The 26,960-nt window shown below is 50.3% G+C and overlaps 2 protein-coding genes across 2 annotated transcripts in view; one reads left to right on the forward strand and one right to left on the reverse strand.

Moving 5' to 3' along the window:
* The first annotated feature begins 9,721 nt into the window (after window positions 1-9,721).
* Window positions 9,722-26,646, forward strand: LOC114067666 (high mobility group protein B1-like). Its single transcript, XM_027903256.1, has 3 exons — window positions 9,722-9,894; window positions 9,940-10,445; window positions 26,636-26,646. The coding sequence occupies exon 2, from the start codon at window positions 9,952-9,954 to the stop codon at window positions 10,438-10,440; it is 489 nt and encodes a 162-aa protein (XP_027759057.1). The 5' UTR covers window positions 9,722-9,894; window positions 9,940-9,951; the 3' UTR covers window positions 10,441-10,445; window positions 26,636-26,646.
* Window positions 26,033-26,960, reverse strand: part of LOC114067664 (CUB and sushi domain-containing protein 2-like) — a 54,383-nt gene continuing 53,455 nt past the window's right edge. Inside the window, exon 6 of the mRNA XM_027903254.1 lies at window positions 26,033-26,244. Coding sequence (XP_027759055.1) covers window positions 26,033-26,244 — 212 coding nt within the window. The remainder of the gene's footprint in view (window positions 26,245-26,960) is intronic.

Below are 26,960 nucleotides of genomic sequence, written 5' to 3' on the forward strand. Positions count from 1 at the left end.
AGCTCACTAATGCTGCCTCGCAAATCCCCCACCCAGAACTGGGCTACAGCTCTATTATCATTCCCTCTGAACCCTTCCTGCCTCGCTATCAGTGCCACAGAGATTGTTTTCTCCGAGCAGGCAGAGGTAGATGTGCTGATAACAGGACAGAGTCTATTTATTACTGGATAAATAAGAACCATTTCCATCCCTCCGTGCTCAGACAGACTCCCCTCTTTGCTGGTCTAATAATGCACTTAAAGTTCCATTAAACTCGGACTTTTTACTGCCAGGTGAGGCTGGGAAGCCACGGGGGACGTTTCCACGAGGCTCAGAGTTCTGCAGGGGGAGCCCAAGAAGCTGAGAGCCAACTGGAGCTGCAGCCTCCTGCTCTTCCAGCTCACCGGGCACAGAAGTTGCCTCCTCTGGGAGCTGGTGCACAATCAGGTCACCTCAGCTTCGCTTCTGACTGCACAGAAGTGACTGAACTGATCCTGCCTCCCCCTGCCTGCCTGTACAATGTCACATTAATAATGGAGCAGCCTCAGCTCCAGTGACAAAGGGGGGGTCTAGGCTGGAGCTGCCCCACGTTCACACCAGACACGAGTTCACCACTGTCCTGTTTCCTCCTCTGGACCCTGCCCTTGCAGCCCACAACAGTTCACAGCTTGTTCCACTCAGGGGTTTGCTCCTGTTGAGCATTAATTAGGCACTCAAGAAGGAAAAAAAGGGACATATTCACCTGCTCCCATCAGCCTTCAGGCTCTTGAAGAAAAAGGAGCTTCAGAAAAGAGGTGGAAAGGAAGGAACTCGGTGCCAAAGACCCCTCGAGTCCCAAAGGAGCTCACAAGGTTGACCCTCCACATTCAGGATGGAGCCACAAGTCACCTGCCAGACTCTGCAGGTGTCACCAGTGTCACCAAACCAGGGGCCACCTCTGAAGACTCCTTCCCTGCCTCCTTTCATTTGCTTCTGGAGTTTCTACAAAGGCTCTTCCACAGCGCAGCAGAGAGTCCCAGGAACCAGGGGAAAACAAGATTTGGGAACTGAAACTTGGACTCCTGATAGCTCCAAGAGAAACTGCTAAAATTACAGCAGTCGTGGCTGCAGAAATGACAGGGAAATGCAAAGCAGCCTGGGGAAGAAAGGAACCAGACAGTGGATTGATGTCCTGGCTCCACATTCAGCACCGTGGGACGTGACTGTCACCTGAGCTTTTACATAAATAAGGCTGCAACTCGGTGCTGGTAACAAATAAGGGCCCAAAAAAAAACCCCCAAATGCAGAAATGCACCCGTGGGGCCACAGGATTTCTGCCTCCCTTGTTGTAAGGCTGAAGGGAACTGATGGGCTGTGTGAGCAGGTGAGGTGGGAGAGCCCCCCCGAGACAGGACTAAGCCAGGTTCTGATGTCTGCTGCCTCCAGGCAAGAGTCTGAACTAATCAAGTGATGGGTGGCCCCTGGTGCCATCCCCCTGGCCATCCCCACCAGCTCCTCCACCACAGGTACTGATGGATGACAGGAACGGTGTGTCCCATCCTCCCACCCGCTCAGGAGAGGCTGGAGGGTTTTTATTTGGGTTTATTTTGACAGTTTTGAAGTGGACATGATGGCAGGAGCCCTCCTGGCCAAAGGGGACAGTGCTGGGAGGTCTGTTGGGAGGGAGGGTCGTCTTAGACCTTGGAGAGCTCCTGCCTTGGGACAGCAAAATGGAACTGGATCACTGTCAGGGGCACAGAAAGAGCTCCACAACTGAGACAGCAACTCAGGGATGGAAAGAACCACAACAGCAGCAGGGATGTGCAAATGGAACTCAATCCACACATCCCCAGGATGCAGCACCAGCAGAACACAACCCACACCCTGTGCCTTCCAGGAATCCCTGCTTCACCTCCCTGTAGGAAGTGCACAAGTCTCCAGTATAAACCATGAACAATTAATTCCTGCAAGGTGGTTGCAGGGGCAGTGGTAGGCCAAAAAAAAAAAAAAAAAAAAAAAATTAAATGACTCTCCAAGGTCGTTTCGGCAGCGTCAGTAAATGAGGCCTCCCTGAAGATTCATCAAACTGAAAAATCCATGTCCTGTATATTGAACTTGAGAGAAAGAGAGAGAGATCAAACATTATTAAAGCTCTGAGCGGGGAGCAACAAAAGGCAGGAAATCCAGCGTTAAGTCAAACATTGGCTCACATTCAAAAGGAGCAGAATGGAGGAGAAAAAGATACAGATCAGGATTGTCTCCGACTGGGGAGCATGTTTACCTTATTAATTCCTGATACTCCTCTGCTCTGCTCAAGCTGCTTGGGATCGGGCAGAAGGGAAAGCAAAGCCAGGCAGCGTTCCCAGAAGCCCAGGCTGGGAGCAGTGCATCTTCCCAGCCAGCCCCTGGGTGAATCTCCCGCTCCACACCGAGCAGGTCAGCCCACAATCCTCTCTGGCACCGAGGGGGACGTGGCCAAGGTGAGCCAAGGAGCCCGTGGCCCCGAGCCCGGGGCTCTGCTCTCATCTGCAATCTGCTTGAAAGTCTAGACACGCCTGGGGTAAGACCTTGTGCTGGAAAAGTCATCTCCACACGCTGATTTATGCTGTGCTTCGGGTGGGATGGAAAATAGTTCTGTCCCAGTTTTTTTTTTCAGGGGGTCAAAGCTGAGCATTTCAGGGGCTCCTCACAGTGCACCAAAGCCATCAAGTGCAGCAGCCCTTTCAGGTCATCAGTGACCCAGCTCAACTGCAGAGAGCACCAGGCACGAAGGCTTCTCTCATCCCTTCCCTCATCCCAGTCCCTCCTCCCTTCTCCAGCAAGTCCCTCCATCTGCCCTTACCAAAATCAAGTTTTTTTTCCATAGAATCCCAGAGTGGTTTGGGTTGAGAGGGACCTGGAAGACCTTATTCCATCTCCTGCCACCTTCCACCAGCCCAGGCTGCTCAGAGCTCCCTCCTGCCTTCAGCAGGGCAGTGATGTCACTGCTGACTTATGATAATAAATAAAAGACAGGCAACAAAACCAGATCGTCTGTGGGATCACCGAGAGGAATTTTTAGGAGGGGGCAAAGATTCCGTAAGGATGATGTTGAAGGAGCAGCAGTTCGTGCAGGATGGTCCCCCTGGCAATTCCTGCAGTGCCTCCAGAAGGAGAATCCATGGAATTGTTGCAGGGAAATCTCTGCTAACGAAGCAGAGCCTTAACTTGCTTTGACATTGCCATTTTGCTTCACGTGGCACCTGCAGAGCAATAAATACTGATCGTGCCAGGAGATCAGACCCTGTGAGAGGTGCCAGCTCCCAGCTAAAGCAACACACTGTGCTGCAAGATTCTCGTTTTTGCCCTGAGTTCCACCTTGTCCTCACTGACTCTTCAGCAAAGGGAAGGAGTCACCTGCTAAAACTGCACAGGAAGCTCTGAGATTTCATTTCCTGATAAACTAAACTGGAGCTTGACTGTAACCAGCAGCAGAGACAAGAAAGGACCTTCAGGAACATCCAGACAATGAAGCTACAGCAGAAATAAAGCCTTTTTTCACCCCAACACAGCTTTTCCCAGCCCAGCATTAATGGCTTTGGCTCCTCTGGTTAAGAAAGCCATTCTGAAAAGATGTTTGCCAGATCACATTTACTTATCAAGCAACTGAATAATTCAGCAGAGGAGCATAAAACAAGCCTGTCCTTATCACTTGTGGCGAACTAGTTATAAAAATCCATTTTCAAGGGGTTTATGTGAATAATTCCTATTTTACAATCCAGCCCATGCCTCAGGATGGTCCCATGGCTCAGGCAGTGAGGAGGGGCAGCGACACAACCCCAAAAACCTCCATCTTCCACTGACAAAGCGAGGGAAGGAGGCAGGGAATCAGTCAAGGTCACACAAATGGATTAGAGCAAACTGTGGAGTGGGAGAAAGCCAATAAATCCCAGGAGTCATTTAACGTACAGAATACCCAGCCCAGCCCTGCAGGGCCTGGGAAAGCAGCTGATGTTCATAAAACACTTTGCTCAGCCCCAAGTTTGGGGGAGGGAGGAGGATTTGTTAATTTAGGTTGTTTCATGCTGTCTGCTTAATATCAATGGATTGAGCTGGTGCCTGTTGTGGAGTTGGACAGAGGGAGTAACAGAGCTTTAATTGGCACAAATCCCAGGGCAGGCTGTGCCAGGAACAGCTGCTGTCTGTCTGGGAGAACAGCCATTCTTTCTCCCAAAGTCTTACAGTACCAGGACACAAAAGACTCCAAACCCTGTGTGTGGTGCTTTTCTCACCTGACAGGGACTCTCAGGACCTGGGTTTCCTAAAACACCCCCAGGGACACCGGGGAAAGGGCACCTTGGAGCAACCTGGGCTAGTGGAAGGTGTCCCTGCCCATGGTAGGAGGGGGGAATGAGATGATCTTTAATGTCCCATCCAACCCAAGCCATTCCAGGATCCTGTGCCTCTGTGAATGGCTGAGAGTTCCACAGGACACGTGCCAAGGTTGACTAAACGTTGCCTTATGTCCAAATTAATCCCATCATCCGTAATGATAATTGAAAATTATTAGTTCTGAAAAGACCTGGCTGCCCTCGAGCTCTTGGTGTGGAATTCCCCAGGGATGGGGGGGGGAGAAGGACTGGATGGAGAGTGCAGGCCTTTCTCCTCTAGTCAGTTTTTCTTCTTTTCAAACAAAAATGGCATTATTTGGTGGAGCCCTGGACAACTGGAGGTGAAGGCACTAGAGAGAGGGCACTTCTTATGAATTAATCTTGTTAATATTTGGGAGAGAATCAACATAAGATAATCACTGGGGGGAAAAAAACTATTGTTACAGTTGTTCATCAGCTGAAAAAAATCTGAGCAACTTCCTCTACCTGCTGGTATCCATCACCCTTCACGATGATAACTCTATCAAAAGTGCAGCTGAGTCACTTCATTATTTGCTGTGTCACAGTTAAATTATCAATAAGTACGACCAGAAACGGATTTTTACAGCCAGAAGATTAAATTACACGCCCCCACCTGGCTCCTGTGGGGGACTCTCTCCCGAAAAGCACCTGCAACCAACAGCAAGTGCGTTACAACCAAAAATCAAGGTGGCATTTTCGTCTGTTCCGTCGACAAACGCGACCAAACTCCCGCAAAGCACAACCCCCAGCGGGGAGGAGAGGGAGGTGACCTCACTATCAAGGAAAAACAGGCAGCACGTTCAATCCCAGCACAGCTGCTGTCAAGAAACATCCCCCAGATCAGCCCCCCCTTGAACCTCCGTTATCTCACCCGCCGGCATCTTATCAGGGGCCCGGCAGCACTCGAGCACTCACACACGGCATTCCAATGATTCCCCTGGAAAAAACTGCTGAGCAGGTCCCCAGAGCCCTCCCTCACACGTGGCTTTGGCAGCCTGGCCTGTATTTCTGCAGCCCCCCCAGAGCTGTGGCTCAAGTTAAAGCAGTAAAACCTCGGTGGTGAGGGATGGGTGAGCCCAGCCAGCCCAGGAGCCGCCACCTCCTGATGGTACACAGGTGGTCACTTTGCATTATCCCACCGTATTTTAACAGGTTTTTGTATTACCAGCTTGAAGAGAGAATATTGATAACCACAATAACCTGGCCAGATGATGTCCCTGGGGACACCATTGAGGGAATGCAGGAAAATGATCTTCCCAGGAATGCCCTTGCTCCCTTCTCCCAGTCAGCCCAGGGTGGTCAGAATCACAACAAAAATGTGCCTGCAGAGCTTTCAGCCCAAAAACCCAATTCTCCAGGCGGTTTCCTGCACTTACTCTGTAATAGCATTTTTTTTTTTTTTTTATGGCGTGGAAGAAAGAACCTAATATTGCAATTACTTCATTTAATGCCATGTAATGGCTGAACAAGCTTGTCAGCTCCCTGGAATATAGAATAGGCAAAGTATAGGATAATTGCATTAAAGTGGAAAACAGGAGTAACTACTCATATTAAAAAGGGTCAGAAATAAAAGGCAACGTAGTGTGAATTGTAGGGAAAGGGAACAGTTTCTGACAGGTAGAGCTGAAGACCTGGCACCTTTTAGCACAGGAGAGGCCATTGCCCACCTGGTCACCTCCCAGCTGGGACAATAAAGGGGGAAAAGGAGAAGGGAGTTGGAAGCACAAACTTCCCAGGGTTTGCAAAGGGACCAACTGGGATTCTGGGAGGGGTTTGCAGGTCAAGGACAAGGCACCTCCAGAGAGAGAGGATTTTCCTGCACTGGGAGCTGGTGCATTGCAGCACCCCTGGCACTCTGCCCTTGGAGAGCCTGGCAGCCCAAGGTCCTGAAGCTGTTTAACCCCTTCCTCCCTGGCTGAACAGCCCCTCTGCAGCTGCAAGGAGCACTCCCTGATCCCTGATCCTGACTCCTGACTCCATGGTAGGAAAGAGGAGACTGGGAAAAAAAAAAAAACACAGTAATAATGTTTTCCCTTGGAAAACCACGGGGATGACCCAAGGCAGGGATGGCAGGGCATGACTTCACTCCTGAGGGTAAGCACTCCTCACTCCAGCTTGCAAAAGCCAAAACTCCAGTCTCCCAGGCTCTGGAATAAAGGGAAGATGGTGATGGCTGAGGCTCTCGAGGAATGGAGGGAAAGCAAAGCACCTCAATGAAAGAAGAAAACAACAGAAGTGGCCAGAACGTGTCCTGAGATCTTCCAGATGACTTGTAAGGTCCCATCACCGCGTTGAGACCTTTTCCTGTGACCCCAAATCAGGCCAAGGAAGAGTCCAAAGAGATGCAGCTTTTAAAAGTATCTCTGGGCTCACAGTGTGTAATTCTGGGAACCAACAGGGACAGAAAACACCTCCTTTCTTCCCTCTGACAAGACATGGAAAGCTCTCAGACATTCCACAGCTTCTCCCTCCACGAGGTTCCACACAGATCCCCCACACCTTCACACGTCTGATCCCTTCAGCTCAGCTGACAAATGCCAGCATTCATTTACCTTATAATTAACATCATTACGAGCAGTGACATTTTTCTCATCTTCCTGCTTTTTTCCTTTTTTTTGTGTGTGTGTGTGTGTTGATGGTTCTGTCAAGGGGCTGTTTTCACTCTCAGTTTTTTAAAGAAACAGTAAAAACTCCTTGTTCCAAATGAAGAGCTGGGGTTCACTGCAGAGATCACCTGGGGAGGTGGGCACCCTGCAGCCTCAGGACACATTTGCCCAGACAAGGTGATGACACTGAGAATGTACCTCAGTTAGAAAAACAGACAAAAATCCCCTTTAATGAACAATTTCAGGACGACTTTATATATATTCACATGATAAAACAAATACCAGAGAGAGGATCAGCAGCCTCAGGATGAGCTTTGCCCGGTCTTGGTGTGTCTAAAGCCGGGCTTTGCTGGGCTCTGCTCCCCACAAATGATTTGCCCTTCACAATTGCTGTTCCACGTGAAAATCCTCTACTGAAGTTGGAGTGATAAAGCTCCTTTTTCGTGGTGTATCTGCCTGCAGAGCCCCATGGAAGTGGAGGGGTGTTAAAACCCTCCCACACCTCGCCGTGCTGGAGAAGAGCGGGACAAGATCGATGGTTGCGTCCCCACCTCGACACCGACCCGTGCTTATTCCAGCTCTTCTATCCCAGATTTACCTGAACCAAGTTGACCTATTTTGATGAAATATGTAGGTAATCCAGGGACATGAGCAAACATTCTGCTGAGTTCAGATAAATGGCCTCAATTCAAAGTGAATTTTATAAATGACCCAACCCAAGTGGGACACGCGCCGGCTTTATGTGCATTTTAACACAATGCACTCCTTGAGGCAATTTGACTGAATATCATCAATTCCACATTTAAATACAATTCCTGGGGAAGATCTGGAAAGAACACAGGAAAAAAAAAAATGAGGCTAAATAAACCAAATCAAGGAAAGAGCAAAAGAGTTTTATTTGTAGCTCCTGAACTCTGGGAATTGGGGAGCCTGAAAAGTCTCTTAGGCTGAATTATTGAGATAATAAAGCACCTGCTGAAGAGACCTCTGACTGCTGTAATGAAATTATTTCATTGCCCCAGAATAATCACCAGTGCAGGTTCTCTTTGGAGAGCAAAAGAAACAACGGAAGGGAGAGTGGGAGAGATAAATGGAATGCAAATCACCCTCTGTGCTCCCGGGAACGGCAAAAGAGCCGTGGCACGAAGGGAGGGAGACTGTGGTTCCACAGAGGGCTGGGGCTGCTCCACTTCTATTTACCCGTGTGACGTCACTGCAAAACAACCCAGAGTAAACACAGGAGGGGGAGAGGGGAGCAGGGAAACACCAGCACGTTCTGCCCAGGTTTGCTCCTGCCACGAGCCTGACGAGTCGCTGCCCCTCCGTGCCATAATTAGCCAGCCCAGCAATTACACAGGTCATGATCGCACTGGAATCGTGCAATTAAAAAGTTCTCCATGTGCAATACAGGCATGACTCCCTCCTTCCAAGGCTTCTGTCCTCCCATCTTTACCTTTCAGAGAGACGAGCTCTACAGAAGTAGGGGCTGTTTCATAATTTAATCCTTATGCAACCCGCTACATATGAATATTTAACACTACTGGGAACTTCAATAAATCACCTTGTACTTAGAATGAATGGTCAAAACTTCAATTTGTTTTATTCATAGTCCTGTTCTCAGCCACAAGAATCCTGACAGGGACAGCCTAGCTCACCTTTTCCTGGGAACAACTGATTTCACCTTCTAAAAACGAGCAAACAGAACACAGGGAATTTCTTTTATTCCCACACAAACCTGCAGAACCTTTTCACGTTTTCATCTACTAAAACGTAATTAATGAAGGCTTTTAAACCCCCAGAACCCTTCAAATTAATGAAAAGTCCACCCATACAAATTAGCCATGTAGTCCGAGGGCTGTGGATTTAACTAACAGTAGTTATCCTGACAGGAACCAAGAAACAGCTGCCACATACAATTATTTTTAGGGCCGCTACTAAACCATTCGCACATTATGAGCTGCCACCTCTCAGCAGCCAGCGGCGGCTCCACATTTCATCATGACAAAAAACCAGAGGCATCCCGTTCCCTCCTCGGGTGTTACAGGTTTGTAGAGTGGGGATAAATGTGTGATAAACGGCGCTGGGGGAGGAACACAGCCAGCAAAGGGGCCGTGACATCACCGCAGCCGTGACATCATCACAGCCATGACATCACCACAGCGGTGACATCATCACAGCCATGACATCACCACAGCGGTGACATCAATGACATCATCACAGCCGTGACATCACCACAGCCGTGACATCATCACAGCCATGACATCACCACGGCCATGACATCACCCTAGCGGTGACATCATCACGGCCATGACATCATCACGGCCATGACATCATCACGGCCATGACATCATCACTGCCATGATCATCACGAGAGCCATGTGCCATGGTGGCACGGTGACACCACCACACATCCCGGCCTTCCATCGGGCGCCGCGTTCCCAAGTCAACAAGGAGCTTTTCCACCCCCTTGGCTGTGACATCAGCGCGGCCCATCGGCCAATAGCGTTGCAGGAAGACAATTTGGCCCCCCCCGTTGACGGGCCCCGGGCGCCGTGGGCCCCGCTGGCACAGTGACATCACCCCCGCCGCCCGCCCCAGCGTTCCATATGGAACGGTGCCCACCCGGCCCCTCGTCCCCAAGTCAACGCAAGGCCGTTCCACCACGCCAGCTGTGACATCACCCATCCCGCCAGCCAATAGGGCGTCAGGGAGCAGCTGTGGCGCGCCCCGATTGGCCGGGGGGTGTCGCGTGTCACAATGGCCCCGGGTGTCACCGCGGGTGCCACCGCCGGGCTGGCTCAGAGCGCTCCGGCAGCCCACGTGGACAGGCAGCGCAGCCTCCCCGCCGCTCCACGCAGCTCCAGAGCGCCAGCTCCCAGCCCAGACACAGCCAGAGTGAGCCAAGCGAGCCCAGCTGAGCACAGCCCAGCCCAGCCCAGCCCAGCTCAGCCCAGCCTAACCCAGCCTAACCCAGCCCAGCCTAACCCAGCCCAGCCATGGCGCGCCCGCCCGGCCGGCGCGGGGGGAAGGCCCTGAGCACCCAACTGCTGTTCCGCATCTCCATCCAGAGGGCCGGGCCCGGCGGCCAGCCCTTGCCCATCGCCCAGGCCGGGCGCAAAGGCCGGGCATGGGGACGCCCCATGCGTGGCAGGAAGAGCGTTCGCTTCTCCAGCAGGGCCCGCCCGCTGCCCGCCTTCTTCCTCTTCATGGCCCAGCACCGCAAGTCGCTCCAGGCCTCCTACCCCAACTCGACCGTCGTGCAGATGGCCAAGAGGATGGGGAGGATGTGGCACAAGCTCCCGAGAAGAGAACAGGAGAGGTACATGAACCAGGCCGAGCGCATGAAGAGAGGCAGGGGCATGTACCGGAGCAGGGCCATGGCCCGCAGGCCGATGGGCAGGAAGCAGGCCGGCAAGAAGAACCTCGTGGTTTGCTTCACCACCAAGGCCGCCAGCCTGCGCAACTTCCTCATGTCCTACCTGTGACCGCAGTCCCTCCCCGCTGAAGCAGAAGTTTCAATAAAAGTTCCCCAGTTCGTGCATCCGCAAATCTGAGTAACTGTGGTTTGTTGGGGTTTTTTTTTTACATGCAGGGGCGTATCCCGGGATTCAGGTTGGATTTTGGGTTTAATGTTGGGGGGGGTGTCCTGCACACTCACAGGAAACAGCCACGAGTCTTCCCTGCCTCTTCTCCAAAGCTTGAGTTAAAATGAGCTCCTGCTGCACAGGAGGAATTCTGGTCTCCTCTGACAGCACGCCCTGGAGCTGGAGAGGTGCCAGGGAATGCAGACGTGCCTCGGGGCAAACTGAAGGAGCTCCACCTCTGCCAGGGCTCTCTGGCTGGTGACCTGCTTGGCCTGCCGTGCCTTGGAGGAGACAGGGAAGGTAGGACAGAGTAAATCCTGCTCCAGCTCCAAAGCCAGCAGGAGGGTGCAGGAAGCACAGCGTGTCCTGCTCCCTGGAAAAACCCTTGGGAAGGTGCACACGCCCAGAGCCCAAACCACCACAGGAACCCGCACCCGCTGGAGGACCCAGACTCCATCAGAGAGGTTTCTCCTCCTGACCACAGCCTTTCTGACCACAGGTCCCTCTGGGAACACTCACAGCCCACTCCCACGCAGGGTCACACGTCCCAGTGCCCCAGGTCACTGTCACCTTCTCTCCACGCATTTTCCGAGCTCCAATGCAGCTCAGAAAGTCTCCCCTGAACTGGACTCCAAAGATGGGCTTGCCCCTTATTCCACAGGTGGGGTTTTGTCAGGGTCTGAGCACCATCTACTCCACCAGCACACGAAGCCAGTACTCAGCAGCGCTCGCTGCTGGAAACCCCAAAATCCCAGGATACGGCCCTAGGAAGCTCCTGGTACGAATGCTGATGATATCAAGTTAAAAATAAAGCTCAGCTCTGACTTGGTAGCAGAGTGTTTAAGTGAGCAGGGACACGAAATCTCACTTTAATGGTTCTCCTGCCTGCATGGCTTGACAGGAGCCATCAATTAAAATCTATTCCCAGCTGCACAGCCACGGCCACAGCAGCCTGCACCGCTATTTTTGGCACATTACAAATCTGAAGTGGTTAAAGAGGCATCAAGAAGGCCCGAGATATTACCCGTCCAATTATACTTTCAACAGAATCTTCGCGTCTTCCGCTCCTCGACTCGCAAACTTCGTAAACAAGTGGCGTTGGGGCACGACCACGCTCTGGGAAGCTGGAACACGGGTTCCGCTCAATTTAGCACATCACACAGCCTGCCCGTGAGCGATGTCCCCCAGTTCCTGCGGCACTGCCTCCAAACATACACCTTCTGCAAGCACACCCACACACCAGAGAACTCCCAGGGTGGCCTTTTCCAGCAGCCTCTTTAGCTGAAACACAACCTGAGAGGCTGGAGGACAGCTCTGCCAGCTCGGGATACGCAATAAAATTCCAGTTATCTGCAGCGGGGAGTCCTTCAGTGAGGGGAAACAGAAGGGGCTGGAAACCAGAGCGCTTGAAATTGGTAGTTATCCACCTGTATCTGTTTGCACACTAATGGTACACGGACTAGAGATGAAAATAACTGTTAGAGCAAAGCATTAACAATGAAAAATAACAGTTTGGGAGATGCCTTCCAGCAGCAGCCAGGAAACAATGATCTTTGAAGAGCTGTGGGAAACTGATGGTGAAGGGAGGTACATGATAAATATGGATATTATGGGGGGAACATATCTTGGGGGCCTGGGGTTGGTTCCTTCCTCTCTTTCCATACAGTAGTTAAAGAATGCAATAAACTTGGGCTGCAGAATAAGGTTTCTCTCAGTACTGGAACAATTTCAGCTCCCTGAGAGCCTCTGCCCCCTTTCCATGGACTCAGAACTGACATTAATGACATTGCTACGGATCTAGTAATGTAATTTTTATTGTAATGCTGCCTGTGCTGTCTCTGCAAGGGAGAGATGAGTCAGGAATACCTTGGAAATGAGCTGGACAACCTTCCCCTCAGTCACCTCCGTGGGTTCACCTGGAGGGCTGTCACAGGTGGGGTTTGCTGTCCCTGCCTCACAGTGTGGGTGAAGAGTCAGGGTGGAAGAGAACAGCCAGGGGTGACAGAACTTCACCCAGAGCCTTCAGAAATTCCCTGCTCTGGGCTCTGACCAGGGGCAGTAGCAGTAGCAGAGGAAGCCCCGGAGCACCCGTGAGTGGCAGATTTATTTAACACACGTTCTCTGCAGTGACGCTTCTCATCTGCAGAGGAACAGCCACGAGGAGCTGTGTTTACAGGTCACTGACACAGCAGGTGCACCAGGCAGGCTGGGACTGAAAGAAAACCAAAGCCACACATAAATCACTGCTGTTCTCAGCGAGGAGCTGAGCCTTTGAAGGGGCTGGTTTGGGGGTGATGAGAGTCACCCCAGTAAATCCCCCCCCAGCCCAACAGCAAGAAATGTCTGTTGGAGGGAGACCCTCTTCTCTTTGCTCACTCCTAAGGCCACAAAAGGTTTTGGGGAACAATCCAGGCAGCCAAAGCCAGCAGAGACCTCGCCCAAAACCCTGCTCAGGCGGGAACAGATTAATCCCCAAGGACTCTGAGGCTTTGCAGGCTCCCCTGCCATGTGCTAACCGAGATGTTACAACTTCAACACCCTTCGAAAAAATCAGAAACTGGAAGTGTTCTGAGCTCATTAAGTGCCTGCCAAAGAATCCTTCTGTTTCAAAGAATCAATAACCTGCTTTTGTTCACAGCTTGATTTTAATGCGACCAAAAAGACGCCGCGCTGCAGACGCTGAAAGCCACCAGGACTGTGGTGGAGAGAGCAACAGCTTGATCCTTTTAAGTCCATCTTGCAGGAAGGCACAGATTGAGCATTACAGAGCACACCCCCATCTGCACAGACTGCAGAGAGGCAGCACGTCCTGCCACCCTTGTTAACTTTGATTTAGATCACAAATCACCGCGGTAACAAACTCATCCCCCGGGATGGGGATGCTCCGACACAGATCCCAGAGCTCCCCCAGCTCCCCCCCCTGCCCAGGAACAGAATATTCAGCACAGGTGATGCCCCCTGACCTCCATCCCAAACCTGAGGGAAGACACAAGTCATACAAAATGTGCCACCCCCACCCAACTCCAAGCCCAGCCCCCCCAAAAAAGCTAAGCTATCAGAGGTGCAATCCGAGCAGCAGCTTCACAGAACCAGTTTCGTCTTCCCCAGAATTCCCAATTTACATTGACAAAATCTGTATTTGCTTGGGAACTTCCTCAGCCCACTGAACCACAGCAGGGGTGTGATGCTGGGCAGAGGTGAGGCTTGCAGGTCTCTGGGAGGGTGAACTGTGTGGAAACACCCCAGGATATGAACATGCACAATATGGTTGGGGTTGGAACTTGATGCTCTTTAAGATCCCCTCCAACCCAAACCATTCTGTGGTGAAAAAATGGTAAGTTATTTTCTGCGTGAAGAACAAAAACTGCCATCAGACAAGCACTCAGGAGACCCCCAACCACCAGTTAGGATAATATTAAATATGTTTAATATATTGTTTGATCTGACAAAGTGGTTGCTGGTGAAGCTGGATGTGACTGAGATGGGGATGGCAAAGCCAGAATCCTGCAACTGCCTATTGCTGCTGATTAATCCCTTTGGATGATCCCCACATTGGCTGCACGAGGAGGGTGAAGCTGTAATTCCTCTTCTGGGCACACACAACAGCACTATGAAATCACAGAACACTCTGGCTTGGAAGGGACCCACAATCCAAGTGCAGCTCCTGGCCCTGCACAGGACACCCCCACAACCCACCCTGTGCCTGAGGGTGTCAGAGGACGCTGTCCCATGTGAGGAGGACACAGCAAGGTTTACATCCTCAGGGGGGCAAAACCCCTCCCAGCACAACCCCATTCCCTGAGAAATCACTGCAGAGTTCACTGCCTGACTTAATCCTGGTGCTGAATGAAACCCAGCCCTGCATCCACGACAAAACAAACACATTAATCCTCCCCTGCTGCACCCCAGAGTAGCTTTATCAGTGACAGAGCTCTGCCAGGGCTTGGCAGGGGCTGAGCATCCCAGCCCTGAGCTCAGCAGGACCTGGGGCCGCTCCCTCCCTCCAGTGACCAGCACAGGCACTCAGTGGCTTTCTGGGGAAGATGAAGAGCTCTCTAACACCTCAGTGCACATATCAGAGTTGCCAAGACAGCAGAATAAGAACTGCACAAGGGCAAAATGTCCCTTTTAAGAAGCCTCTGTGGGTGACCTTAGCACAACGTGAAGTCTTTCCAACTGCAGAAACTCTTGACTACCTGAAAGCGCTGCCAGTGGGTTTTACTTTATTATTTCCTACTTTTTAAACCTGCCTTCTGTCTGCCCTTTGCTGCTCCAAGTTTCTCTTCCTCTCCCAGATCCTCAGAGCAGATCAATCTGCACCTCTTCAGCTCAGTCTCTCCAGCTGATGTGATCCTGTCACCAACAGAGCCAACTGCTCCTCTCTTCCCTATCATTCCACATTCCCCACCCTGGTTTGAGCAGACAGGAAATCCTGAAACACTTGTTTCAGCCTGAAATGAGGCAGATTGTGACAGAATTCTGGGAAAGGCAGCAGAGACTGGGCCCACTTTCTGTTGGGGAAAAGAAATCCCCCTTTACACAGCAGTTCATGTGGGGCCAACGTGGTTTGGCACCCTCACTGATGATCTGGGTGATGGGACGGAGCTCTGAGGGCAACCCAGAACTCTGGGAGCAGCTGATGGACCAGGTGGGCACATTGCCATCCTGAGGGACCCCTGGCAGGCTGGAGAAACCAGCAGTCCCACCGAGTCCAGAGGGAAACAAAGCCCAGGGAGGGGTAACAGGAGCCAGGCAGGACGTGTGCCAGCAACGTCACCCTGCAGCACACAGACAGCACCCTGGGCTGCAGCCAGCCCAGAATTCCCCAAATCCCACCAGTTCTAGAGGGGTCTGAGCATCTCCCTTGCAGGACCTCACAGCTAAGCTCGAGCCAAGGCACATGACACAGGAGATCCTGTGGTGTCACCGCCGACAGCAGCCACGCATTAACGGGTCTGTCAGTGCTGCTGATTATAAGTCAAAGCTTGGTGCAGCAATTACAGCCTCCCAGCAGTCAGATCTGCAAGGAAATTACCAGAATTACCCACAGTTTAGATGAACTTCCTACCCCTTCAATCAATAAAGTGCCATTAAGAGCCTATTCCGAGCTCCCAGCGCTGGAGGGGTCGGTGCAGCCACGGCAGAGCCTCTGCCAGGAATCCTCCCTTGACTGGATTAAACTTTGGTTCAACAGGGGCTGTGCTGGGAAGAGTCTTACAAAGCTCTGACACCTTCCAACCTGCGAGTCCAAGGGGGTTTTAAAGCTCTGCTGAGCTCAGGTTCTGCTCTCAGCCACTTATTTCCCATTGCTTCCACTACCCCCCATAAACTACTCAAGGATCTCAGGAAAAATATTTAGGGAGAGTATAAGAAGCACGAAAAAACCACAATTCCAAACGTTTCAGATTGGTTTATGTCCCAGTTAGGGAAACATCAAGGTCCAACCTCCACTCCAACCAAGACTTTCCCAGCTCAAGCTGACTTGATTCAACTTTAGGAGGAAAGCTTTAAAAATCCAATTTGAAATCTCCCCGACTTCAAACCAGCAAACCCCTTGGAGTCAGTGCAGACAAGCAGCAAGTCTTTTCCCTGAGATCTGCTCCAGCCTCTCAGACATTTGGGAAGATGATGGATTCTTGGTAATTTGGCATCAAAAGCAAAATTGTTACTTTCCTGGCAACTACCTTAAATCAGAACTTGCACAAAGAAAAGGGGAAAAGTGCCAAAAGCAAAGCAAGCCCTGGCATCCCCAGCAAAAGCAGAATCTATTATTTTGTCCCTTTGGACTCAATTAGTTCAAATTTACAAAGAATGACACCCATAAAGATGTTAAACATTAACAAAACTTCTGCTAACTCGCTTCAAAATGAATTTTAATTGCAAGCTGTTTTAGACATCTCCTAGGCTTGCAAAATTTAATGAGGATTTTATTCTGCCCACAAAAATTCCAATATATTAATTTCATGCTAAAAAATCTCTAGTTCCTTCAGAGGCCTGAAAAAAAAAATAATCAATATGTTCTAAACAACAACCACTTGAGATCTTTCTGCTTTGGAGTTTCCTGGGGGCAGCAGGGCCAGGGCAGTTGTTGAGCAGCAATTCACACACTCTCCTGCCCCAGCATTTTTTAGGTTTAAACTGCTTTTGGTTTTTTAGAGAGTATGACCACACAGATCATGGAATCATTGGAAGCTGAGCTGCCTCCCCTTCCACCACCACTCTGGGCCCTCCACCTCTCACACCAGCAGGTTTGAATATCCACCCTCCCATCTGCCACAGGCTGGCTGGGAAACCTCTTTCAAGCTTTCCTTTTCGTTCCCCACCCCCCCCTTCCCTTTGATTTTCTTCCAGGCTCCAGAAATTCCAGGGTGGCTTTGAACAAATATCCTTTGATTTTTTAAATTCATACAAAGCATCTGTGACTGGGTAACAAAAAAAAAAAGAAACACCCTCCTCTCTGAACACTCCCCTTCCCATCAGGCTGTTTGGAGCACAGGGCACTGCTCCAGGATCAATGGTGTTAATTTATTCTCTTACATTACACAGAGAACAACCTTATTTCAAACTGCCTTCATGCCAGCTCCCAGCCTGAAGCACTTCTATTTTTTTTCCCCCCTTTTAAGAACAGCTGACTTATCAAAACCTGGTTTTCCTAACAGAAAAAACCACAAGCTAAGCCACATTATAATAATTGAAGCAATTAATTACTTTTATGCCTTTCTTTTTTAAGGGAGATCTTTAATGCAGGTAATTCTGACTAAAAGAGCTAATTTGAACTGCTCCATCATTTAAAAGATGATTATAAAATTAATTTAGAAAGCACAGGAGGAAGACAAAGGGATAAAGGAGAGCAGGACCAGAGAGGTCTTTCCCCTGTGCTCCAAGTGGGAATTCTCAAACCAACGTGCCTGGTTTAAAAGCAGGGACAGGGCTGGGCAAGTTTTCAGGTCACTGGTGTTTACAGGTTGCCCAGGAAGCTCTGGCTGATCCATCCTTGGGAGTGTCCAAGGCCAAGTTGGACAGGGCTTGGAGCAATCCAGGCTAGGAGAACTGGCTGATCATTAAGGTCCCTTCCATCCCAAACCATTCCACGATTCCAGGAGAATTCCAGCTATTTGTGGCCGGGAAAACAGGCATTAGACACGAACTGTCAACACATCTTGTCTCTTACTAATCCAATATTTACTGATGCCCCGGGCTTCCTCCAAAACCACTGGATTTGGAGGCACTGAGAGGAGAACCCCACGGCAGAAATCCCTCCCATTTCTGCCTGACAGCCTGTCCTTGTTCCCTGAGCTCAGAGCTGGGCTCTGCACAAACTCCTTCAAGAAACACCAAAACCTCCCCCCACCAAGGGATGCTCAGTTTGGGTTCCACCGCCCACAGCCAGCACTGCTCGTGCAGTGAGGTCGTGCCAGCCACTTCCAAACTGCTCCCAGGCAATTCCCTGCCTGTTTAGGAACACAAGAGCTCCCCTGGGAACAGCTCACGGATCCAGAATGGACAACAGACTGCACTGAGCCAGTGCCAGGGCATCTTTAGGTTTTAAGGCAGCAGCAAGCAAACAGCAGGGACAGAAGCCAGCTTTTTCCACACTAACTGAAAGGTTGTTAGTCAAGGACAAGAGGCCCCCAGGACTGCGCCACAGCTGGAAAATGGAGGAGTTTGGCAATCCAAATGAATATGTACACGCATGTTTTTGTGCTCCGTCACATTTGCCACGGCACAACAGGTCACAGATATCTGCGTGTGTCAGGATGGACAAATGCCACAGCCCAGCTTTGAAAACACTATTCCAACTCTTTACTTGAAGAGTTCTCAGTTCTCTGGCTGTGGCAACACTTTATTTCATCTCTCTGGCGGAGAGGAACAGCAACAACACACATCAGTGTTCCCCTAAGCTTTGAAACATGAGAATTTTCCTCTGCTGCCGCCCAGGCATCCCAAAAAAAATCACTTTAAACGCCAGAGAGATGAATTCAGCACCGAAGTGGATCCATCAGTTGTGACTTCCACCTCTGGCACTTCAAGGAGAGCCGTGGGAACCCAACCCAGGGAAGCAGCACGTGCTGTCACACGGGGAGCAGCTGCAGAGGACCCAGGGAAGAAATCCCAGCAGGCAGAGATCATTTCAAACACATTTTGTGAAGCAGCTGACATCTGGAAACCAAGTGCTTACATGGTTTAAACAACCTGTAAATAGAAGGAAACCTTCCTGGATGGGCCCCCAAAGAAAGCCCAGCAGAGAGAGGGCTTTGAAAGCACCGGAGGTGTCTGTGCTGTTCACTTTGAAGCTGCAGATAAGGGTGAGCAGTGTAAAACACGACTATTATCAGCTCTGGCAGACACATTCTGACATGAAAACGCAGCTCCCTCAGCTGTGGTGAATTCCTGAGCGAAGGGAGAGCTCCCTGCACAGGCACAGCCTCAGCCCCTCTCGCAGGGAACGGCAGGAGTCGGGTTGGGAACAGGAAAAAAAACGCAGTGGGAAGGCAGAGACACCTCCTGGAAGCACCTTTAAGTGAAGCCAGGGATCTTTCCCACCAGCATTTGTCCAAAAATCCTTGCTCAAACTGGGGAAAAATCAGTGTCCCCATGGGGCAGACAGGCAGTGTCTTAAAGGGGACCCAAATGTTCAACTTTTTCCAACCTGTGACATCATCTGCACTTACATCAAATCTCCTTCCCCTGCCAAATTCACCATTTTCCAATTCCTGTGGCCACCTATATTTTGGGTCCCATCCTGAAGCTACTTCTTGAGATTCCAGTCCTTTCCTCAGTTCCAGCCACTTGTTTTATATTAATTTGCACAAGCTCAGTCTCTCAAAAAACCCTCTTCAGATGGCAGCTATCGAGTGTTCTTGCAAACAAACCCGTCTTTCATTCTCCCAACACGTGTTTGCAGGACAAACACAATTAGAAATTAATATTTTGTGACCTTCTGGGTTTTTTTTTTTTTCCCCTCCACACACACCACAGGCCTTGCTGCACCTCATCCCTTGGGGTGCAGAGCACACAGCAGTGGCCTTCACACGGGGTTCTCTGCCCCAGAGGTGCCCAAACAGAAAAAGAAGGACAAACAGCGATAAAAAGGACAATTAAACTGTGATCAGGGTAATTTTCAGCCTAAGAGCATCTTCTTCCCTGGCTTACAAAGCCTGAATATTCATTAAATGCTCTGTACTAGGCAGCAAACAGAATTAATCACATTAATGCACGGAACAATAAGATTAAGCCAGAGAGCAGTAAACGAAATCTAATCATGTTTTATTGAATGAAACATGAGTGGGAGAGGTCATGGGGCCCCTGCACTGGAACCTGCCACACTTGTCTCTCCCTGCCACATTCCAGGGCAGGATTTCAGGAGCCTGGAGCAGAAGCTTCCCAGGAGAAGGATGGGCAGCCAGGAGCATGGAAACCTAAACCTCCACCCTAAACCTTCTCATCCCACCTTACCCTCCCTTCCCAGCATTTCCCAGTTATTCCTGCAGTGCCACAGCCCAGGAGCAGCAGGACAATGTGCAGGAACCACTCTGTGCAGAGCATTATCCCTCCTGGAAATGCCGAGATCAGCCATGGGGGATGCTCAGGGGATGATTTGAGATCAGCCAGGGGGGGTGCTCAGGGGATGATTTGAGATCAGCCAGGGGGGGTGCTCAGGGGATGATTTGCATCCCCTCGGGAAGCAATCAAGGAATCCAGGGCTCCAGCACCGCCAGCTGCCTCCCAGCAGGGAGAAACAGCTCCCTGACCTACCAATTCCTGTTCTTCACGGGGAAAATCCATATTCATGGGAGGCCTGGAGGGCAGTGCAGGGAGCTCCAAAGGCTGGAACAGCCCCACTGTGGGACCCCTGCAGGAGTTCCAGGGGTTTGCTGCCTGAACAGGCTTCTCACAAACTCTTCCAAAATGTCCTCTCCAGAGAACACATCCTTCCAAGAGAAAAAGGGGGGGCTTTGCAGGAAGACCATTTCCCACCAAAGCAAAGTTGTGCAGCTTGAAAGCCTTTGGAGAACTTGTTTCCAATTAAAAGGACTATAAATGCTTTTTGGAAGAAAAAAAAGATAAAGTTCAGTTAAGCCTGTTTTCCAGATCCCAATGAAGATGTAACTGCCATTTAAACAGGGATTTCAAAAGCCACTTCATACACGTTTTTTTATTCACTCCCAGTCCTATGGAAAACACTGCCATGCAGGAAAAACATCTGAATATTACAGATAAAGCACCCAAGAGTTAATTAACTCTTACAATAAGGAAGCTCAATTCATTGCCCAGGAAAAGAAAACTTCCCCACTTGCATTATCTGGGCTTTAACCAGCGATGAAACGAGTTCTTTCAAGCCACACAATAACCTGCCAGCCTCGTGCAGCACAGGGCAGGAGAATGCTTGTCAACTTGCAAATAAAAGCAATTACCGACTGGAAAAATTAAAAAAAAGAAAAAAAAAAAGAAAGAAAAGAAAGAAAGTGGCAAGTGTGAGATGAGAGTCATCTGAGAGCAGTCACCAGGCAGTGTGTGTGTGTGTCCCAGAGTCCCTGCCAAGAACGGGGGCTGCTGGGGAGGCTCCGGGGACAGGGCTGGGATGAGGGACACGGCCAGGAAAAGCCTGCAGGACCCCTCCAAGGCTGTCCCAGCGACCTGCACAGGGAGCAGCAGCAGCAGATGCAGACCCAGAGCTTTGGCAGCACGAGGAACACGTTCAGTAAAGCGACAAAAACACCAAATCCTGGTTCGCAAACCCTTCGGAGCCGAAGTCTCCGCGTGGACTTCACAGACGCCGACTGAGCTCCGAGATGAAAACACGCCCTGAAAGCTCTGAGGCAGCTCCCCAAGGATCAGAGGCTGCTTTGATAGAAGGAAAATAGGCTGGTTCATTAGAAGCCCACACAGAGAAGAGTTTTTCACCAACCAACAGCATCATGTGAAGCAGTGACCTCCAGGAACTCGCATCCCTCAGAGCACACAGCGCACGAGGCTGGGCAGTGGTGGGGAAGGAGCGGCACCAGGAGGGAGTCACAGAGCAGATCCTGCATGGGAGAACTTTAATGACTATTAGAAACCACTTAGAGACAGATGAGGGTGGTGGGGAGGGAAGGGTCAACTGCAGGTAATGACGACAAAGGAAATAAAGAGGAGCTGCTCAAACGCTGATGATTCTTCCAACCTCTCTTCCCCCAAACTCGACTCTCTGCAGGAACAGAGAACAAGGGAGAACTTCTGAAATGCTCTTCCAGAAAGGGCTGGTGGCTCAAAGTGGCCTCCAGGGCTCAGCTCCAGAGAGGGAGATACAAAACTCACCAGAGGAACTTTAAATGCAGAGGTTCTTATTTCTCCCAGGCTCACCCCGGTCCCTGCTCCCTTTGGTTTTCACCCATTGCTCAACATCTGCAGGAAGCACCCCTGGGGCACAGCAAGATGCCTTCACATCTGGCACAGCTGTGCTAGAGAAGTAATGCAAAATAATACACAGGCACATGTTAGGGCAGGTTCCAGGAAATCAGGGGACAAAGTTAAACTGAATTCCACAGAAATGAAGTGAAAAAATAGTCCTCAGGGGGAGAAAAAAAAGGGTGTTTGTGCAAGGGAGGAAAATGCAGCTCCAAGGCTGAAAAGGCAAGATGGAGACGAGACACTGAAGAGGAGGAACTGAATCCAGACAGGAATAAACTCCACGGATTTGGCAGCTCCCCACCTGCAGCCCCACCTCTTCCCTCTGCATTCCCTTAGCATGGGATTATTAACACAAAATCAAGGGAGAAAGGAATGGTTCCTGGGGGAAATGACACAGGAAGACTCAGAGAGTGGGAGGGCAGTTGGGGTAATGTGAGAGATGATGCAACCCCCCTAAAATACACAACCCAAAGAGGCTCTTGAGTATTTTTGATCCGAATCCCACGACGCTCTGGCACAGCAGCAACAACAGCACCTTCCCAGCTAAAATCCCAGTCCCTCCTAGCAACTCTACCACATGCAGTGGCAAAACACAACCCAAGCTCTAAAAGATCTGAAAAGCCTCATTATTAAAAAAAAACAAAAACAAAAACAAACCCATCCACATTTAGGAGTGAATTTCCCATCTCAGAAACATCTCGTGAACCTTCCAAACTCGCCAGCCGGTCTGTCCCGGGCAGACAAAGCAGGAGCTCGTTAATCTGAGCTCATGGAACTCCTTCACTTGGCAGGAGCAGAGCCTTCTAAATAGTTTCACTGGTGGAACAAACAGCCAAATGCTGTTCTGGGGGAGAAGGCTGTGGCAGCTGCTCACCTGCTCAGCAGGGCAGGCTGGAGCTGGCACTGCCTCCCCTTCACTCCCTCCTGTTCTCCAGCTCAGCAGCATAAAGCAAACTTTCTGTGGCAAGCATTAAACTGCTTTCCTAGGCTTCCCCAGGTTTGAAATGCTCTGCTCTGGAGGAATTTGGCTCTGCACAGACACCTTTTTTACCTCCAGCTACAGCGGGACGGCTGCAGGAACCTTCCCTGCTGAACACCTGGTTACACCTCGAAAAACACACACCTGAGCTGAGTCAATGCCTGTAAACACACAGAAATTGGGTTGTTAATCATCTCCTGCAGCACCACCTCGGCTGGCAACAGCAACATTATCGTGTCTAAGATTAGACACAGAGCCCAGACAAGCTGGAGGAGATCTCAGCACCTGACAGACAGAAGGGCGAGGGACACACAACCACACTTTCATTGTCTGCGTGGATTTAAACCCCAGCAGAAGAGCACAGAGGAAATCTAGAGCTGTTCCTCCACAGGCAAAGCAAAAACCCCCCGTAAAGTTACTCTGAGGGGTGCTCAGAGTGCAGTCCTGATCTCCCCAGCCCATGAGGAGGTGGGAGAGGGGGGACACAGGGGTGCAGGACACTGAGCTGCAGGACCCAGATTCCTGCCACCCCCCATGGCAGTTCCATCCCTCACCTCAAACATCCCCCAGCAACCGGTCTAAGGGCTCACAGGGAAACCAGCAGATCAAAGACAGCAGTTTAAATCAAGTCAAACCTCCCCAAAGCTTCAGGGCAAGCCCCCTGAGGGCAGAGGAGGCTGGGACACGTCTGCCCCAGGGCAGGATTGGTGCCACCAGGACCAGCCTGGGGGCTGCCCATCATCAAACAGGGGCTGGGGATGGTTCAGGTGCTCAGTTTGGAGCGTTTTGGCCTCTCAGCAGGGAGGGGGAGCCTCGGGCAGGAGCCCCCAGCTGCCCTGATGAGCTCATATCATGATATTCCTGAGCTCACGTCCCCTCAGGGCTCCAGCCCAAGCTGCTTTGGGGGATTTTTCTTCTTTTGCATGTGTTTAGGGGGGAAAACATCACTGATCCCTTCAGATCTCTCAGCCAGGACAAAGTGAAGGGCAAGAGAACCCCAAGTCTTGAAGACAAGAAGGAGTCTGGGGGTGAGGATGTAAGAGAATCCCACGCTGGGCTGGGTGGAAGGGACCTTAAAGATCATCCACTTCCAAACCCCTGCCATGGGCAGGGACAGCTCCCCCTGGAACACAGCTACTCCATCCCCCTCTCCATCTTCTTCCTTCCAGCCTGGCCCCCCCTCTCCTGGCCCTTCCCAATCTGACAGGCTCATCTTCACGCTGCTCCTCTCTCCCCCTCCTGCTCCCTCCACGGCACAATTTTATTTCTCACCTGTCAAGGCAATCCAGACCCGAAGTCCCCTGACAGAAGCTGAGAGAGCAGTTAAAAGAGCTGTAAAATGTGTTATTTTATTAATATGGCTCAAACAGCTCCTCAGCCTCCAGTGCTCCGCTCGGACCTGCAGCGTCCTCTCCCTTGGAACACTTTATTGCAGGATTTACATCCAACAGGTTGGGCAGCCAATGAGGCTCAGATGAGGATTCTCCAGGGAGGGGGGATCAGCACTGAAGGCAGTTCCATCAACCTGGCTCATAAAAACCCAACAAAACGTCTATTTTTAAAGAGGGGAGGATGAATAATAATGATAATGCAGATTTTTATAAGTGCAGGTCAAGCCAAGGTTACTCAAAGTGCTGAGTTAATGGTCTCATAAATACCACCATGAGATCACATTCCATAGCTTGGAAATACATAGGAATTATCCCCCAGATGAAATTTAATTTTGTTTATTTGTGCACGGCTCCGGACATGACTAAAACTATTCATAAAGCTTAGGAAATGAAATATTTAGCTGGGAGATACTTCAATATAGGGCGGTTGATTTGGCTGCAAGTCTATCTGCCATATTACCAATAATTAAACCCAGGTTTTCATAGACAGAAGGGGAAAAAAAAAAAAAGGGTTTCAGCTCTATTTTCATGCTGAATCATATCAACATGTTTAAAGAGGAGATAGGAGTGCCAGGTTTTTGGTTGTTGTTGGTTTTGTTTTTTTTCCCCCCTACGGGCAAAAAATTATTGAAAAAAATGAGTCATCTGAATTTAATTATCAGGCTCTGAGTTGTGAGGGCCAGCTTTGAAAAATGAGATTCCAAATAAGACTCTCTGTAATTCCGCTTGTGGGACTGCGAAGTTTCCCTTCAGGAATATTCAGTGAGGTGCCTCTGGTGGGTTCATCTTCCCCCCACTCCCCACGTGTTCCCTGGTGCCATAAAAATGAGGGATGGACCTCAAAAGGCAGGAGCAGCTCCTTCCCCAAACCCTGAACCAGCCACTGGAGCTCCTCTCACAGTCACAGCCTTTCATCTGCTGAGCCATTTCTAAAGTTCTTCCCTGCTGCACTTAGGGATGGTTTATTAATTTATTTTTTTTTATTTTTTTTTTTCCCCCCAGCAGGTTCACTCTGACAGGCTTTGTTTTCTTTTTGATGTGACAAGACACAGCGTTGCACTGGCAACACCTCCGGGCTGAATAATGTTTCTTAACCAGCTCCATCCATCTTTCCTCACACCCCACAGGTGACTGATCCTCACTGCAGCCCAGAATGGCTCAAAACCAGCAGTGCCCTCAAATATTAATGCATCTAATCAAACCAGGGTGGGTTGTTTGGCTTGGTTTTTTTTTTTCATAGAACGGCAAAATCTAATTTTCCAAGGAGTCCTGGGAATGGTAAACAATTGGCACACAGGAAATGGCAACTTCTCTCACATCAATCCGTCCTCAGAATTCAAATCCCGATCCCCCAAAATGGCCAGCGAGTGGAAATCACCCCAATGAATGGGATTTGTGGCAGAAACCTAATAAATAATCACAATTTCACTTCCTGCTGATAATCCCAGGCAACACTTAAATCTTGCAAATATTTAATTCTCCCTTTCCAGAGGGACACTGGGTTTGAGATCAGCATCCCAGACCGGCCACTTGCTGCTGGTCAGGGTTTTTAACTAGGCCTTTATTCTGAATAAAAGCAGTATTTCTGAGAGCACTGGGACGAGAGGGGGATGGGAATTCTATCCACAGCCTCCTGTCAAAGCCACAAACTGATCTGCTGAAACACTTGCCAGGAGTTCATTGACAGTAAAGCAGCAGATTTAGCAACAATCAGGAAAAAAAATGCAGCCACCTACCAGAGCGAGGATCCCTCTGTCCCAGCCACTTCTAAAACATCATATCCATCTTCCAGCTGAAAGTCCATGAAAACCAGAGCGATGGTGTCCCCAGGCTCAGCCAGGATAGTCCAGGTGCAGTCGGCGTTGTTGCCGTACTCCAGAGGGAAATGGGGGCTGGAGATGATCCCGCTCTGCCCCCGCAGGGTCCCCCCACAGGCGTCATCAGCTGCAACGGGACAGAGGGATCAGGGCTGGGAACACACAGAGCAACAAAAACCAGCCCCAGTTCACAGCCGAGCCCCGCTGGTTCTACCCAGGTGTGTTTTGAGAGACAAAGATGCTGAGGGGTGGGTTGGGACAACAGGACTTGGGAGCACAAATACTGCATTTAACAGAAATCTGACAGTAAAAGGACTGGAGCATCCCACACACCTGCCTTAGGTGTCTTTGCCCGCTCTGATTTCTTAGGGAAATTTATGTGGTGAAAACTTAAAACCCCTCGTGCAGAAATCCAGCAGCGACAACCCCTGGGCCTGCACCGGATTCTCCCGCTCCAGGTCCCCTCCTTTTCAGAGCCTGAATTTCTTGAGGAGGTATCAGAACAGCTAAAAGAGGAGGATCTGAAGAGAACACGGTCAGGAAGGTAAAGGGAAGATGGAATTAAGTGGATGAGCACAGGGCAGCTCAGAGCATCAGCTCAGCATTATTTGGAACAGCACAAAGCAAAGCCTGTTAACTTTACAACATGTAGCAGAGCTGCATTTCAGATGCTTTAGTCAAGGAGCTCGGGGCTTTACATGACAAACACTTATTTCCATTCCAGACTATTTTAAGCCAACCCCCCCTTCCAAGCTGCAGTTTAACAGGGCTGAGAACACGAGTTAAACACAGGGGGCAGAACGGGCAGGGCCATCCCAGGGGGCTGCTCAGAGGGATCCTCAG

This window comes from Empidonax traillii, unplaced genomic scaffold (genome assembly GCF_003031625.1).
Source record: "Empidonax traillii isolate 1590-97213 ecotype Southwest subspecies unplaced genomic scaffold, ASM303162v1 scaffold950:size228733, whole genome shotgun sequence".
In the NCBI taxonomy this organism is placed as follows: Eukaryota; Metazoa; Chordata; class Aves; order Passeriformes; family Tyrannidae; genus Empidonax; species Empidonax traillii.

Bases quoted from the DNA above. Each gene is read 5' to 3' on its own strand.
- LOC114067666 (XM_027903256.1), top strand. From the start codon at position 9,952: ATGGCGCGCCCGCCCGGCCGGCGCGGGGGGAAGGCCCTGAGCACCCAA.